Raw genomic sequence first — 15,832 nt, 5'->3', positions numbered from 1 at the left:
AACAAAACACTCCAGCCCAACCGAAACACACAACACACACATACACAAACACACAAGCCTCTCCTCTGTTATCAGGGCTGGTCAGATTTTTGCATCGCCCTTATCTGGGAGTGATTCATGTATGTTCTCAAGGGTTGGAAAGGAAGCGGGACCGGGTGCCTTACCAAGTTTGCAGGGGCAAAGCAAATCCCCCATTTTGGAACGGCACGCCGTAAGGGTTCAAGCGAATCTCATCTCCTTTGGCGTGCTCGAGTTGCGCACACAACATGCGTGCCCCAAACATGCTCCATTTCAAAGCACGTAACCTGAGCTCTGTCGCCTGAGGTGCCATTTGGATTTGGGCAGAGTGCCACAAGCTCAGCAGGGATATGCCAGGGGAGTGGCTGAAACGGGGCAGAACTGTCCGAGTGTGGCACAAGATGGGGAGGCCGCCTCCGGAAGTCTCCTATGCTGCGGGGAACTATCCATAAACCAGCTTTCTGCCAGCCCCAGAACTGGCGTACGAAAATTGCCTGATCTCCCCCGCTGGGAGAGGGAAATCAAAAATCTGTATGCATTGCCACCAGTGTTTGAACCCATGTGAAGACTGTAATTTTGGTGACAGGGCATGGGGCTACAGCAATCTAGTTTCGGGTGAGGCACACTCACAAGAATGAATGCTACCGGGACGGGCTGGGGACTATGGGGAAAAGGCTTTTTGCATGGAACACACACACATACACACACTGAGGTCCATCGCCGAGGGCCTTCTGGCAGTTCCCTCGCTGCAAGAAGCCAAGTTACAGGGAACCAGGCAGAGGGCCTTCTCGGTAGTGGCACCCTCCCTGTGGAACGCCCTCCCACCAGATGCCAAAGAGAAAAATAACTACCAAACTTTTAGAAGACATCTGAAGGCAGCCCTGTTTAGGGACACTTTTAATGGCTAATAGGTTATTGTATTTTAGTGTTTTGTTGGAAGCCGCCCAGAGTGGCTGGGGAAGCCCAGCCAGATGGGCGGGGTATAAATAAATTATTATTATTTATTATTATTACGTAAGAACACTAGTCCCCTTAGGCCTGCAGACAACCAACCAACACCATATTCGAACATATACACAAGTCAGAGCATTGTTCCAGTTGGGTCATAGAATTGTAAGCGGGGAAGTCCAACCCCCTGTGATGCAGCCAATTTTGGGTGGGCTTGGGTCACCGTCTACCCTGACTGACAGCAGGTCTCTAGAACTTTAGACAGGGAATCCTCTCCCAGCAATACCCGGAGAAGCTGGGGAATGAACCCAAGACCAAGGAGACGCTGTGCTACCAAGCTGTGACGCTGGCACAACCAGAACCCCAGGGATGGGGACACAGGTGCTGCGGAACATGACTGCCGCAACGATGTCTCTCCCTGACCGCCTCTGCTATACGTGAATATTGCGTCTCGCCTGAGCTGTTGCTCGAAACATTCAAACCACCACATCCAGCCACGGGGAGCGGCAGCGTCACAGGGGAAGCGCCTCCTCACCCATGCAGGCAAGTGCTCGGACACTGGCAAAAGGAGACGTGCCACCCCAAATACTGCAAAGACTCATGAGCATTTCTTCCGGGCAGAATTGTAGCCTGCAGCAGCATGCACAACCAAGGCACATAACACAGTGGCTTTCAACCAGTGTGCCGTGGCACCCTGGGGTGCTGTGAATGATGGTCAGGGGTGCCGTGGGCATACTGGCCTCTGTCCTTTTCTTCTCTCCCTCCTCTGATGCCCTCTCGCATCTCTGCATGGCTGTTTGTTGCAGCAGCCCTGGCTAAAAGCATCCCAGGTGAACGGTGCCTCTGGGGCTGCCCGGGGGGGGTGCTTCCCTGGCCCCTGTGGGGCAGTCTGAGCAGGCACCGCTCTTTGGGGCAGGCAGGGCAGTTCAGAGACCAGGGGTGGCAGCAGCAGCTGCCCAAAGGACTCCCGAGGAAAGGGGAGAGGAGAGGAGGCTGAGGGAACACTCCACAAGGGACGGTGTTCGAAAAAGGGTGAGGGGCTGCAGGGTCTGCAGGCAAGGGGTGACATAACTGGGCTCCTGAGCCCCACAGAGGTGCCGCAGAAAGAATGTAGAGTGGAACCTCGGGTTAAGTACTTAATTCGTTCCGGAGGTCCATTCTTAACATGAAGCACCACTTTAGCTAATGGGGCCTCCTGCTGCTGCCACGCCGCCAGAGCACAATTTCTGTCCTCATCCTGAAGCAAAGTTCTTAACCCGAGGTAATATTTCTGGGTTAGTGGAGTCTGTAACCTGAAGCGTATGTAACCCGAGGTACCACTGTACCTTGTTTTTTATTCTTATTTACTGATCTGCATCGCTCCTAGGGCTGGACAACTCCCTCCTTCCCACACCCACCGTCCCTAAACCTTCCCCATTTAAGGCTTTGTATTCCATCATACAACACAGGGTGGATCCACCACTCTTGGTCTGTGGAACTCAGCGTCGCATGACGTAGCAGAGGAAGCAGATGCCGGAACTGGGCTCAACGGACTGGAGAAGCTTGGCCTGGTTTGGTGACAGCCCACGTTTCTGTGTCCAGTTCTGTGTCCAGCAAAGTGGGGAAACCAACCCCTGGGAATTAAATTCTACCCTGTGGGATCTGTGACACCATAGCAGGCTGCATGAGCTAAGAAGGTTGATGCTTATTGCAAGAGACAGATAATTACGCTGGCCTTAAAAAATAAAAATAAAGCAGTGGCCTTATACAAACAAGGATTACATAACCCCAACATCATCCAGAAACCCTACCTGGATATGAAAGCGAAAACCAATTATTAGAAATACATGCAAATGAGATTCTTGGCTTTCTAGTGGGATCCCTTATACTGTCTGGCTATATACAAGCTCTGCCTCTCTCTCCCTCCCTTTCTCCTTGTCTGCTGGCCAAAAGAGAAGAGACTTCAACTTCAAAAGACTACGGCAAAAGACTCTGCCTTCATCGGTATCTACGGACAAGGTTCCATCCAAGCGATTAACCTCTCATCACTCCCAAGTCTGGCTCCCAAGACCAGAGGAACCAAGAGCTGCATTAATCCTATTCTAAAGAATGCTCAACTTTTGCCTTTTTTATGGGGGACAAAGTTGAGGGAATGGGGAGGGAGGGATGAAAGCATATAATGCAATTAAACACACTATAGAGGAAAATGCCTCGATCAGCAGATTTTGCACACAGGGGGAAAAAATGTTTGCGAAGAATTTCGGCCGCAGCTCCTTGCGAAACATCCACAAATGCATTTGTCCTCTCGCCTCCATGCCCAACACGGACAGATTGCTGGGCATTTTGAGCGAGGGAAACGTTTCACCTCACTGACGCCGGGAATGGAGAACACGCAATTAAACATTTCATAATGCAGCGGGAAGAAGGGGGTAGCGTTTCTTTCTTCCTCCCTCCTTCTCCCCGGCTAGACAGCCCCCTGTTTAATTTGAAAAGTTACGATTGCTTAGCCAAAGGAAGATTTGTTTAGTTTACCTGCACTCTCCGGGAATTTTGCAAGAACCGTGTTTGGGGCTGCAGCCCTGACGACAGATGGCTGTGGAGAGAAGAAGGGGGGATTAGAAGGGTGTGTTTGGGGTCCCCCCCTCCCTGAACAGCACAAGAGAACCTTTCCCTGGACTCTTGCCCCTCGTGGGAACGTTTTAATCTCCCGCTACTACTGTAATCCTACCAAATCCAAGGTTTAAACAGGTCCCTTGGATCAAGTCTACTGGAAGAGAAACTAGGGTAGGTAATGTCTCATGACAGCAACTCCATCATCCCTGGAGCAGAAATTTAAGTCCCGTTTTCAAAAGCCTCCCCTGATGTGCGAAACACTCTTTCCAACATATACATTATAAGTCTCCACGTTTCCTCAGGAAGAGAGTCCATTCCCTTTCAAAAGAGCCAAAATGTTCTACACAGATCTCCACCCCTACTTCTCATCATTGCAAACCGATTTGCGTTTGAAAGTGAAAAGGCACAGCCCCACAGCTGAGTATTATTTAGAATGCAGGCTCATAACCGAAAAAGAACCTTTCTCTTGAAGCTTCACTATCAGAAAAGAAACCTTGCTTCTTCATACTATGAAACGTATCTGATTTACTGTCATGTAGCTGCCTTATACCAGGGGTGGGAAATTTGTGGCCCTAGGGATACTGTTGGGACTACAGATCCCATCAGCCCCTGCTGCATGGGCCAGGGATGATGGGAGTTCTTCTGCTGGGCCTCCATTCTTACCTGCATCTTGTTTCCAATTTTGACTGGCAGAAGGTAGATGACTACTAAGCTACATGGACCAATTGCCTGACTCAGTAGAAGATGGATTCCTCTGTTCAAGCACAACACCAAATACAACATCAAATACTTCCATCTCAGCCTCCGCCATTCAAAAACCTTATATTGAACCACGAAATCAGTTTTTCTTGAACCTGGGGGTCTCCAGCTGTTTTTGAACTACAACTCCCATAATCCCTGACCGCTGGTTTTCTACTAGCTAGGAATGATGGGAGCTGTAGTCCAGCAAAAGCCAGAGACCCAAGTTTGAGAAACACTGCACTAAATTGAGGTTGCAGGACCCATTATCATGAATCGTTAAACGAGGCCTAAGAACCCCCCAACTTTGCTTGGGATGGTGCGAGACTCTCGGTTAAATAGCTGACCTGTTTGCTCTAAGCTTGCCTGAAATTAAAGGGAACGGAAATTATCTTTGGTGCTCCCTGACTTCTAAAGCCACACAATACCCAGGGAACGTAACACGGGCATCACAAACCTTTGTCACAGTCCAGACCCATCCAGCCTTCCAAGCACGTTTTGTTGCCGTTCTGATCGCAGGTATAGTGCCCAAAAAAGTCATCTCTCGGCCGGCAAAACTTGTTGCAGCCAAAGCCATAGTAGTGCTCGTCGCAAGTGACCCGGATCTGGTATTCGAAGTGAGCCACACCTGCGTTCTGCTTCAATATCTGCCACTGGCGGCTCGGGTTGATCATCCCAGAGTGAGATGCCTTTTCGATGATGCTGTCGGCGTCTTAAGGGAGGAAGAAAATAGAAATCAGAAGAGAAAGAGCAGCCTGCGGGTCTCTGTTGCGGCGCTCCTTTTCATATAAATGGACCCACCCCCCAAAGGAAGAAGAATCAGCGAGGTTAAGCCAGGAGACACAGAAATATCCCCACCAAAGTGAAGCACAGCTGAGAAGCCTGGAGAAATGATTTTCCTTCAAAGCTCAGGGCTGATTCACCCACATGTCCCCCCCATGGATGCCAGTACAGTTGTACCTTGAATCCCAAACCCCTTGGTACTCAGACGTTTGGCTCCTGAACGCTGCAAACCTGGAAGCGAGTGCCCTGGTCTGCGAATGTTCTTTGGAACCCGAACGTCCGATGGGGCTTCCACAGCTTCCGATTGGCTGCAGGAGCTTCCTGCAGCCAATCAGAAGCCGCACTTTGGTTTCAAAACGTTTTGGAAGTCGAACGGACTTCCGGAACAGATTCCATTCGACCTCCAAGGTACAACTGTACATACATTTTCTTCTACACAAAATAGGGATCCACAACCCTGTGCAACAAGCACACACATGCACACACCTTGCATGGTTTCTGCACACGGCAGCAACTGAAACTCTTGCCGGCTGGTGAGTGTTTATGCAGATGGGCAAGCACTAAGTGTTGCCTCATTTACCCAACATCGCCAAAACCACTACGAGGACTATTTACACAAGATTAATCTGACTGTGGGATAGCACTTATTAATATTTAAACTCCACATTATCATCTGTCTTGAAGATTTAGGCACCGCTATCAAAGTAAGATGCAGGCCTTGCCTGAAGGCATAACAATCTAATGAGTGGAGGATATTAAACGTTTCATCTTTTTAAACATACTTCCTTCCCCCCCCCCTTTTACTAGCTATGCCAATTCCCATTATGCACACGCAGACTGAAGCCGTAAGCACATAGGAAGCTGCCCTTATCTTCTTCTTCTTTGGCGATCGCTTGTAGCCGAGTAAGATTGTCTTCCATGAACACAGTTTTAACAGTGAGTTCTTAAGTGACTGCGGAAGCCAATTCTGGATCCACATGTTCTTCCACAGTGGGAACATAGGTTTCGGGGCAGGAGTTGATCACAGTGTGGATTTGCCAAGCGTGCCTTCCTCTTAGGACATTTCGTCCTGAGTTCGAGAGTCTTCAAAGCCCATGACACCTTTGGTAAAGGCTGTTCTCCAATTGGAGCACTTGCAGGCCAGTGTTTCCCAGTTGTCAGTGTTCATGCTACATTTTTTTAGATTTGCCCTGAGAGTGTTTAAACCTCTTTTGTTGACCACCAGCATTACTCTTTCCATTCTTGAGTTCGGAATAAAGTAATGCTTTGGAAGACGATAATCAGGCATCCGAACATGACCAGTCCAACAAAGTTGATGTTGAAGAATCATTGCTTTGACACTGGTGATCTTTGCTTCTTCCAGTACACTGGCATTAGTTCACCTGTCTTCCCAACTGATGTGCAAAAATTTTTGGAGACACCATTGATGGTATCTTTCGAGGAGCTGGAGATGGCATTTATGAGTGGTCCACATTTCACAAGTCTATTTAGCCCTGAACTGTATCCACAGAGGCTGGTTGTGGCTCTCTCATATGGGGTGGGCAATATATTGTCCAAAACCAGTTTGAAGTCCATATTGTGATATCGGTTTCATACTTTTTGACCTGGCAATATATTGCGTGCGCCATACAAAAATCTCAACGTGGGTAAAAATGTGAAGTCAGCCACTCAATGCCTCTACATAACTCCATCCTTACTTCAGACATCACGATATATTGTTGTATCGCGGTGTTCGGCTGGTGATTTATCGCGATGTCAAAAACCAGATATTGCCCAGTCCTACACTAAGATGCCAAGAAATGCTCGCTTAAAAATCTCTAAGCCAGAGCACCGATGCAAAGCCCAAGAGAAAAATGGCTTCTTCACAACCAGAGGAAGGCTAAAGGCAGGAGAGGCTGTACTCTGCACCAACAAGAATGCAAAACTCTCTGCTTGCTAATGCCCTGAACTTTGTTCTGATTATTCACCCATCTGCAAGATATCGTTTCACATCTGACTTATAAACGCCCTCAGGCCAACTACAGTAGAAGTGTTGCAAAACCCTATTTGCTCTGGGCAAGATTCATGCTAGAGATTTCCTGCCAGGCAGGTATAAGCTGGAAACACTTTCCCTTCTGAGCCAAGCGGTGACATTGGCACTCCACTTTCAGAAGTTCACCTGGTTTTCAGGTTTTCTCTGCCCCCACCCTCTGCGAAAGCAAGCCGTCGTGTTAAATTACCCCCTCCTCTTTAGTCCTAGTAGCCAGGGCTCAAAATTCTTTTTATCACTCTGGACAAGGAAGCAAAGATTCCCCTGGAATCTCCCTTCAAAGACTCTCTGGTTCTAGGACGGCCTCCCAGACTTTTCAAGAAAACCCAAAACAGCTACACAACAGATCAGCAAAAACCCTAATATTTCACATGTGCCTGGGACCTGGTACGTATCTGTGGTATTTCGCTTGCTAGCCCAGCCTTGAGACTTCAATGATCTGACAGCACCTTACAACCTGCTGGACTGTAGACCGAAAATCTATCATAAAACAGCCAAGAGCTGCCTCTGTAGACTAAGGGAGGAGGGAGAAGGGAAAGATAAGAGGGGGAAAGCATCCATGCTAGCTGGCAACTTTGCTTAGGTATTAGTAAGGTGGCAGCAGGGCAGTATCCAAAATATTAAACAAAATGAGGAATGCCCATGAAGTCAAGTTTCCCCCATGACTCAGAAGGACTAGGGCTGTTGTTCTTGTTTACTACTCCATAAGTCTGTGGTGGCTTTCCAGCATCCCAAAGCCAGGATCGTTCCCAGCTTCATAGCTGTCAACTTTTCCCTTTTCTTGTGAGGAATCCTATTCGGAATAAGGGAATTTCCTTTTTTTAAAAAGGGAAAGTTGACAGCTATGGCCAGCTTGGCTAGCTGAGAACCTTTCAATAGGACAAGGTGTCAGCAGCAAGATCTGAACCCAGGGCCTTTTAAACATAAACCACCACAGAGACAACCTCTGCTTCGAGAAGCAGGGCAGTGGGGGAAAGCAGAGCCTCGAAGTGTCTCTATTTTCCAGGGGCAGCCCCAGATTTACAGAAGCCATCCCAGTTTCCAATATCTCCCGCTTTTCCTTAAAGGTAAAGGTAAAGGGACCCCTGACCATTAGGTCCAGTCGTGGCCGACTCTGGGGTTGCGGTGCTCATCTCACTTTATTGGCCGACGGAGCCGGTGTACAGCTTCCGGGTCATATGGCCAGCATGACTAAGCCGCTTCTGGCGAACCAGAGCAGCGCACGGAAACGCCGTTTACCTTCCCGCCGGAGCGGTACCTATTTATCTACTTGCGCTTTGACTTGCTTTCAAACTGCTAGGTTGGCAGGAGCAGGGACTGAGCCACAGGAGCTCACCCCGTCGCGGGGATTCGAACCGCCGAGCTTCTGATCTGCAAGTCTTAGGCTCTGTGGTTTAACCCACAGTGCCACCCGCGTCCCTCCCGCTTTTCCTTAGGACGTCCCTATTTTCATCGGAGAAATGTTGAAAGGTATGGGAAAGAAAAAGGGGAATAGATACTATACATCCACTTTTCAAAAAAGGATCGTTTGGGATAGGACACTCTTTTACTTAAGGTACTTCTATGCCAGCCTTCAAAATAAATTTCATCCATTTACAACAACAACAACAATATATGAAATCGTTTGTCTTGCTTGCCCTCCACCTTCCAGGGAAAGGATCTGTATGCTGGTGCAAACCACCATGCAAGACATAAATGGTCCCCCCCCCCCCCCGACTCTCAAATTAGCGCCAGTCACAGGCTATTTGCAAACCCAGCATGAAATAAGTACTATGCATTTGCAGCCAGCATCAGGCCTTGTGTTCCAGCTCCTGCTGTCAACCAAAGGCCACTGCTGAATCTTTTGGGGTCGGTCCAGAGAGCCCCTGTGTTCCTGCATTCAATCCCTGCCATCTCCCGGTAGAACTGGGAGAATCCCGTGCCTGAACCAGAGAGCTGCTTCCAGCCAGTGCTGACAATACTGAGCTAGGCAGAACCAATGGCCTGACTCAGCATACTCATTAGCAAAGGTAAAAAGGTAAAGGACCCCTGGACGGTTAAGCCCAGTCAAAGGCGACTATGGGGTTGCGGCGCTCATCTCGCTTTCAGGCTAAGGGAGCCGGCGTTTGTCCACAGACAGCTTTCCGGGTCATGTGGCCAGCATGATTAAACTGCTTCTGGCACAACGGGACACTGTGAAGGAAACCAGAGCGCACTGCAATGCCGTTTACCTTCCTGCCGGAGTGGTACCTATTTATCTACTCACACTGGCGTGCTTTCGAATTGCTAGGATGGCAGGAGCTGGGATAGAGCAACGGGAGCTCACTCCGTCATGGGGATTCGAACTGCCGACCTTCTGATTGGCAAGCCCAAGAGGCTCAGTGGTTCAGACCACAGCGCCACCCATGTCCACACTCATACGGACCAGTTCACACCGATGCTTCTTCGCACAATTCTCTGCCCAGGGAAAGCTAAGTGGGATCATGCGGCGTCACAAAGAAAAGTGACTCCTGAGATGTGGCATTACTGGCCAGTTATTAGCAACCACACAGGGGGAAGCAGCAACAACCACCACCACCAAGGACACTCTCGTAAGCAGCTTTGGTAGGATTTTCCACATATTCCTCGCTCCCTCTCCCCGCTTGGCAGCGTGCACAAAACCAAAAGGAAATTAGTTCAGAGTTGTACAAACCTGCCATTACCGGGCCGCAAGGATGGAAGGTTAAGGACTGGCAATCCCATGGCGGCAGACAGTGCAAAGAGTCAAGTCAGCCAGCCAGCCTGGAGAGAAAGCGATCCTTACAGTTCTCATTGTTCCGCACACAGGAATCATATGATTTGAATCAAAGGGGTGAAAAAGGAGGAACTGAAGCAATTAGGAACTGAATGAAGGGGGCGGGGGAAGGATTCACATTCCCAGGAATACGCTTTTGGCTTCACTTTGCAAGCCCTGCATAGCCTGTGCAAGAATCACAGAAACCACAGTAAGGCTTTTGTCCATGTGATGCAGTTTCAGCTCCACTGCACTGGAAGACTGGAGCAAGCTCATGCAACTCAGTGCAGTGTGGTACACTGGTTAGAGCTGAGAGACCAGGGTTCAAAATCCCTATTCAGCCAGGAAACTCACTAAGTGGCTTTGGACCAGGCATAGTCCATCAGCCTAAAACCTACTTCACAGGGTTGCAGGGAAGGTAAATGGGGAGAAAAACGATGTGCGCCACTTTGATCTCCTTGGAGGGAAGGTGGATATAAATAAATCCAACATATGAATGAACAAACTAGGTGAGTCAGGCTTTTCGGAGGAGCTACTGGAGAACTGACCAGGGTGGGGGGAGGGAGCCTGAATAAGATAATGCAGTTAATGTGACCGGCTGCAACTGCGGAGGAGGTGAAACACAGGAAGCCAATTTAGATAATACACAGAGTCACAATCGTTGGTGCAAACGTAGCCTGATATTGTCTCCCCTAGCAGGTAGCAGCTCTTTCAGGCCTCAGAGAGCAGCCTTCTCCAGGCTGACTATTCAAGGTCCTTCAAAATATCCCTGTGGATGCTACAGATTGAACCTGGATCATTCAGCAAGCTAAGCAAATGCTCCACCACAGCCCCCTTCCAGCACTCGAAAAATTCTTGGGTAGTCAATTTATTTTGTTTTTTTAAAAAAGCTATCCTGAGACTCTGGTAGCTTGAAAGCTCCTACCCCTCGTAGCATGCATATGTAAGTTTTAAGAATACAGTGGTACCTCGGGTTAATAACTTAATTCGCTCTGGAGGTCCGTTCTTAACCTAAAACTGTTCTTAACTTGAGGTACCACTTTAGCTAATAGGGCCTCCCGCTGCTGCTGCACCGCCGCCGCACAATTTCTGTTCTCATCCTGAAGCAAAGTTCTTAACCTGAGGTACTATTTCTGGGTTAGCGGAGTCTGTAACCTGAAGCATCTGTAACCTGAAGCGTCTGTAACCCGAGGCACCACTGTAGTCTCTCAGTTGTGAAATGGGTACCGTATTTTTGCTCTATAAGACGCACCCGACCATAAGACGCACCTAGTTTTTAGAGGAGGAAAACAAGATACAAGAAAGCAATGCAAAGCCTTGAGTGAAGAGGGAGAAGCGCTCCCGCTGCACTCAAGAGGCTTTGCATGGCTATCCCGGAAGCCAGAAGAGCAAGAGGGATGGGTGCGCACCGAACCCTCTTGCTCTTCTGGCTTCCAGGATAGCTGCGCAGCCTGCATTCGCTCCATAAGACGCACACACATTTCTCCTTACTTTTTAGGAGGGAAAAAGTGCGTCTTGTAGAGTGAAAAATACGGTACTTTTTAACCTGCTCTAAAGACCCGTGCAAATCATCATTCCTACAGCAGCGCTGCAACTTCACATCTTCAATGCTGAAACCTAGCCCTGAGCAGAATGGGCACTTTAGTTGGCTCTCATCAGGAACTGGCTTTCAGAAATCTGTCTGCCATTTCCCCTTTATGACCCTCACAACAGGTTTCAGATATGCGGGTCTGCACACACCTGCGTCTAACATGCTGCCGAAGTTCAACACGGCACTCGACTGCGTCACAACATTCCTGTTCTTCCAAGCACACACCTCAAGATGGAGAACAAACGTACCGACTCCTGAAAGTTCTGCTCTTACAGAGGACAAACCAATGCATTGCACTAAAAACCTACGAATCTTCAGGATATAGTGCCTAGGATATAGTGCCTTGACTTCAATTTATAGAGAAATCCTGACAACACATTTGTTCCTATGCTACAGAATCAGAAGGCAGAACAGGAGAGCTTGGAGTTAGTTCTTCAGACGAGTCCCATCTTCAGAATGGCTTCTCAGACATAGCAGCAACAAGTAAAACACTGAGGGAAGCTCTTCCATCAATGACCATGACCCTGGTCAGCTAAGAACAGCTGCCAAGGGCCAGAGGAGGTGGTGGTGATGATGATGCCAAAAGATAGCATCAGGAAAGGCAAGACTTCAACCAAACTTTGCGAGCACATCCAGCAGTTTCTGCTTGAAGACGAAGGCCAGAAAGCATCTGAAGAAAGCCCTCCCAAGCTCTCATCCATTAATGGCTATTTATTATTGCCTCACTTCAGCCCCCAAACTGATAATACATACATATTTGTGTACCGTTCTTAGGGTGGTCCACCCTACGTCTGGTTACGTTCTCTTTTTTCTTTATAATTTAGCTTTTCAGATTGTAGAAATTTACAATCCATTATCCAACCACCAACATAAAAAGAGAATTCCAAGGAATCTCCTGAACTTCCCTCCTCTCTTTTGTGGGTCCTTATATTGACCTTTTCCTCCTGTATCTCTTCTATTAATCCAAATCTTTTAAATCTCCATTATACCCAAAACTCAACATTGAACTACAAGTGTTATTCCAAGCCTACTAACGATTTTAATTGTTTACAATGCTTTTTAAGGGAAATTATGCATTTCCCCCATTCCTTATTAAAATTTGGGTCATCCCGGTTTCTGATTCTTCTGGTCATTTTTGCCAATGCGGCATAGTCCATCAACTTAATCTGCCATTCTTCTCTGATAGGGACTCTTGTCTTCTTTCCATCTCTGAGCCACTGACCATCTCTGAGCCACTGAGCAGCGGTGGTCCAGTTACATTCTCAGAGGACAAGGATGGCACAGTTGAAAACCACAGCAATGGCACACAGAGATGCATTCTCGTTGGCTAACCCGGCAATAACAGATCTTTCTGGCCTTTTTGAGATTCGCCAGGCATTGAATAAGAGGGCATCTTTGTTTGGGGACGGCTGTTGACTCCATGCCTGCGTGAGGGCTTCCTGGAAGTAACTGGCCGGATGCTGCTGTAAACAGGATGCCAGACTAGACAGACTAGATGGAGAGTCTGCAGATCTTCGGACATTACTGGACTCCAGTTCTGAACAGCACCAGGCAACATGGCCACTGGTCAGGGCACTATTGTCCCAAAACATCTGGGAGGGCCACAGGACCCCCATCCTCAAGACACACCCTTAACTTTTTCCAGCTGTTCCTATGGATTTGGTTTAGAAGACTGGTGTTCACCATCTCACCTGGAATAGCTCAGTCAGTAGAGCATGAGGCTCTTAATCGCAGGGCCATGGGTTCAAGCCTCAAGTTGGGGAAAAGATTCCTGCATTGCAGAGGGTTGAACTAAATGACTCTTCCGGTCCCTTCCTACAACCCTACAGTTCTGCGATTCTTTAACTAGCAAAGTTTGAAGTTTGCGATTCAAAAAAAGGTTATCCAAGTTAATCACTTTCAGGATGGGGCAAAGCACGCAGTGCAAATCAGAGCACACCAGGCATCTGTAAAATGCTCTAGAAATTGAACTATATATATATATATATATAGAGAGAGAGAGAGAGAGAGAGAAAGAGAGAGCAAAAAGCAGGAAAATTGTACTCTATTCACCAGCAAATTCTGGTAAATGTTTGCCAGTAGTAAATAAGAGACAAAACAAAATGAGAGAGGAGGCGTTCTTCATTGTAAGGGATCTCTAGTGTGATCCCGTTAAAATATACAATGCTCAATCTATTGCAAGTTTAAATTGCAAACATATGCAGGGCCACATCTGAACTGGGACAAACATTTCTGGTTCAGAAAATGCATTTTGACATTTTGGTTGGAGGACATCTTTTGCCTCCAGAATGTTAAGGCGAAAGAAAGGGCTCATTGTGAAGCTTTGGAAATTTCGGTTTCATGAAATAAAGATGAGATCTATTCAAAGGAGAGATAGTAAAGGCTCTGAATGAAAAGAACTGGGATCCTCCGGCAAACAACAGTGTCTTTCAAACACAGGCATTTCCTCACAGGGGTCAATGCAGAAACACCTGTAAAAGATTTCTCCTGTTTTCCATTTGAGGTTAACATAAGCATGTATATCTGTGTGCCATCAATCATCTAATGTCACCAGTGTCCATTGTAAGATGCACTTCATTCTGGAACCAAAGTGTTTGGGTGACTCTTTTTGCAGTACCGTAACAACGTCTTTTGTTTTGTTTTTATCTTTATGGTGATACCTTAATAAGCTGCCTCTAACAAGACCCATTTGGACAGGTGCTGCTAAGACAGCTTTCCCTGGAAGATAATTTTGCACAATGATTTGGGGGAGAGAATGACCAAGATTGCACGGATAAGAGAGAAGAGTTTTACAATGAGCACATCGCCTGAGTTTCCCCCCCTATAAAATGATCCACATCTATGATATGTAAATAGTAGCAACACCAGATTTACAGGACTCTCTTAAAGTCAAGCACAATTACTCTAAGCACTTCATATATGTTAGGAAAACTATTCTGTGCAATGGAAGTATGTATTTTGGCCATGTCACTTGGCCTGCCTGTATCCTAGCCGTGGAGCCATTTTTGTATGCAAAGCCTGAAAAAGTTGGAATACTTTTAAGGCTCGACAGGGGAAACCCAAGTAGAACCTTTGGCCCAACTTGGTGCAAACAGTCACGACAGACAATACCGTCGAATGTTCATGGTTTAAGAAGGGCTGCAGCAAGACTGAGAAAACCGTCAACTTCTGAGCATAAGCCAGGGTGCCAATAGCAAGAAGCCTTTTAAGACACCAGGCAGTTGCAGTGTCAGCAGCAAGAGATAAGGCTGGGGCATATCTGGAGAAGGTACCGCAAGCTCTCATTTACCTCTGAAAAGCAAGGGCAGCTACAGGTGCAACCAATACAGTGGTACCTTGGAAGTTGAACAGAATGCGTTCCAGAAGTCCATCCGACTTCCAAAATGTTCAGAAACCAAGGAGCAGCTTCCTATTGGCTGCAGGAAGCTCCTGCAGCCAATCGGAAGTTCAGTTTCCAAAGAATGTTCGCAAACCAGAACACTCACTTCTGGGTTTGTGGCGTTCGGGAGCCAAAACATTCAACTCACAAGGTGTTCAGGATCCAAAGTATCTCTGTGGGAAAAGGGATCTAATCAAACGCCCATTAAGCAGCAAATTTCAATGGCAGTTTAGCCAAACTCATCTCAACACAGTGCCATTCCCACGGTCCATTTTTTTTCTGCTATGTGGGAATCACGCAACATTCGTGATTGCTTTGGGAGCCGCCAAAAGGTCATCTGTAAATTGGAGCTCGCACAACAAAACTGCATGAAGGGGCTGTAGGATGTTTGTGGAGCACATGGGTCACAAACAAAGGGTGTTCAGATGGGGTGAATGAGTGTGAAACCACATCTGGGGGGCACTAGTTTGGATGCCCCTTGAGTTGTGGAAAGGGGACAGCAGAGGCAACCGCATGAACCAAATTTTAAAGCTTTACTTAAAGATGAAAAAGATTCTGCAGAATGATTTCTTTGAATCGGCATTTTTATAAAGCACACTTTGTGAGAAATTCTGAATCGACTGCACCTACAAGTCCACTGCAAAACCTGTTTATTTCCACACAATTTTGCAGCCTTCCGAGAAATGGCAGGGCAGACTGCTTGTAATCTCATGCACAGAAATGACTGAAGTAGCGCCATTGTTGCCGATGTCAAACCGAGATGCTGTTGGAAGACTACCCTGGCCTCTCCAGAGGCTGAATAGCATTGTTTTCAGTCACCTTTGCCACAACACACCAAAGAACTTCCACTTGCATGGAGATCTGTGGATTTCAGCGTGACTCGGAAGCACAGCACACTTGTGATTTTCTGGAGGGCATTCCCCGCCATCATCCTAATACTGGATATGCACCAACCGACCCATGGTCTATTGGTAGATTCTAACACAGCATGGAGATTGCTTC

At 47.5% G+C, this 15,832-nt stretch overlaps 1 protein-coding gene across 2 annotated transcripts in view; it reads right to left on the bottom strand.

Moving 5' to 3' along the window:
* The window catches only part of JAG1 (jagged canonical Notch ligand 1), a 69,047-nt gene that overhangs the window by 33,925 nt on the left and 19,290 nt on the right, over nucleotides 1–15,832 (bottom strand). For both annotated transcript variants that reach the window (XM_077926446.1, XM_028722233.2), the window contains exons 4-5: nucleotides 4,754–5,008; nucleotides 3,478–3,538 (exon numbers count right to left, since the gene is read on the bottom strand). In XM_077926446.1, coding sequence (XP_077782572.1) covers nucleotides 3,478–3,538; nucleotides 4,754–5,008 — 316 coding nt within the window. The remainder of the gene's footprint in view (nucleotides 1–3,477; nucleotides 3,539–4,753; nucleotides 5,009–15,832) is intronic.

The sequence above is a fragment of the Podarcis muralis genome, chromosome 3, assembly GCF_964188315.1.
Source record: "Podarcis muralis chromosome 3, rPodMur119.hap1.1, whole genome shotgun sequence".
NCBI classification, from domain to species: domain Eukaryota; kingdom Metazoa; phylum Chordata; class Lepidosauria; order Squamata; family Lacertidae; genus Podarcis; species Podarcis muralis.
This window is presented reverse-complemented; position numbering and strand designations above follow the sequence as displayed.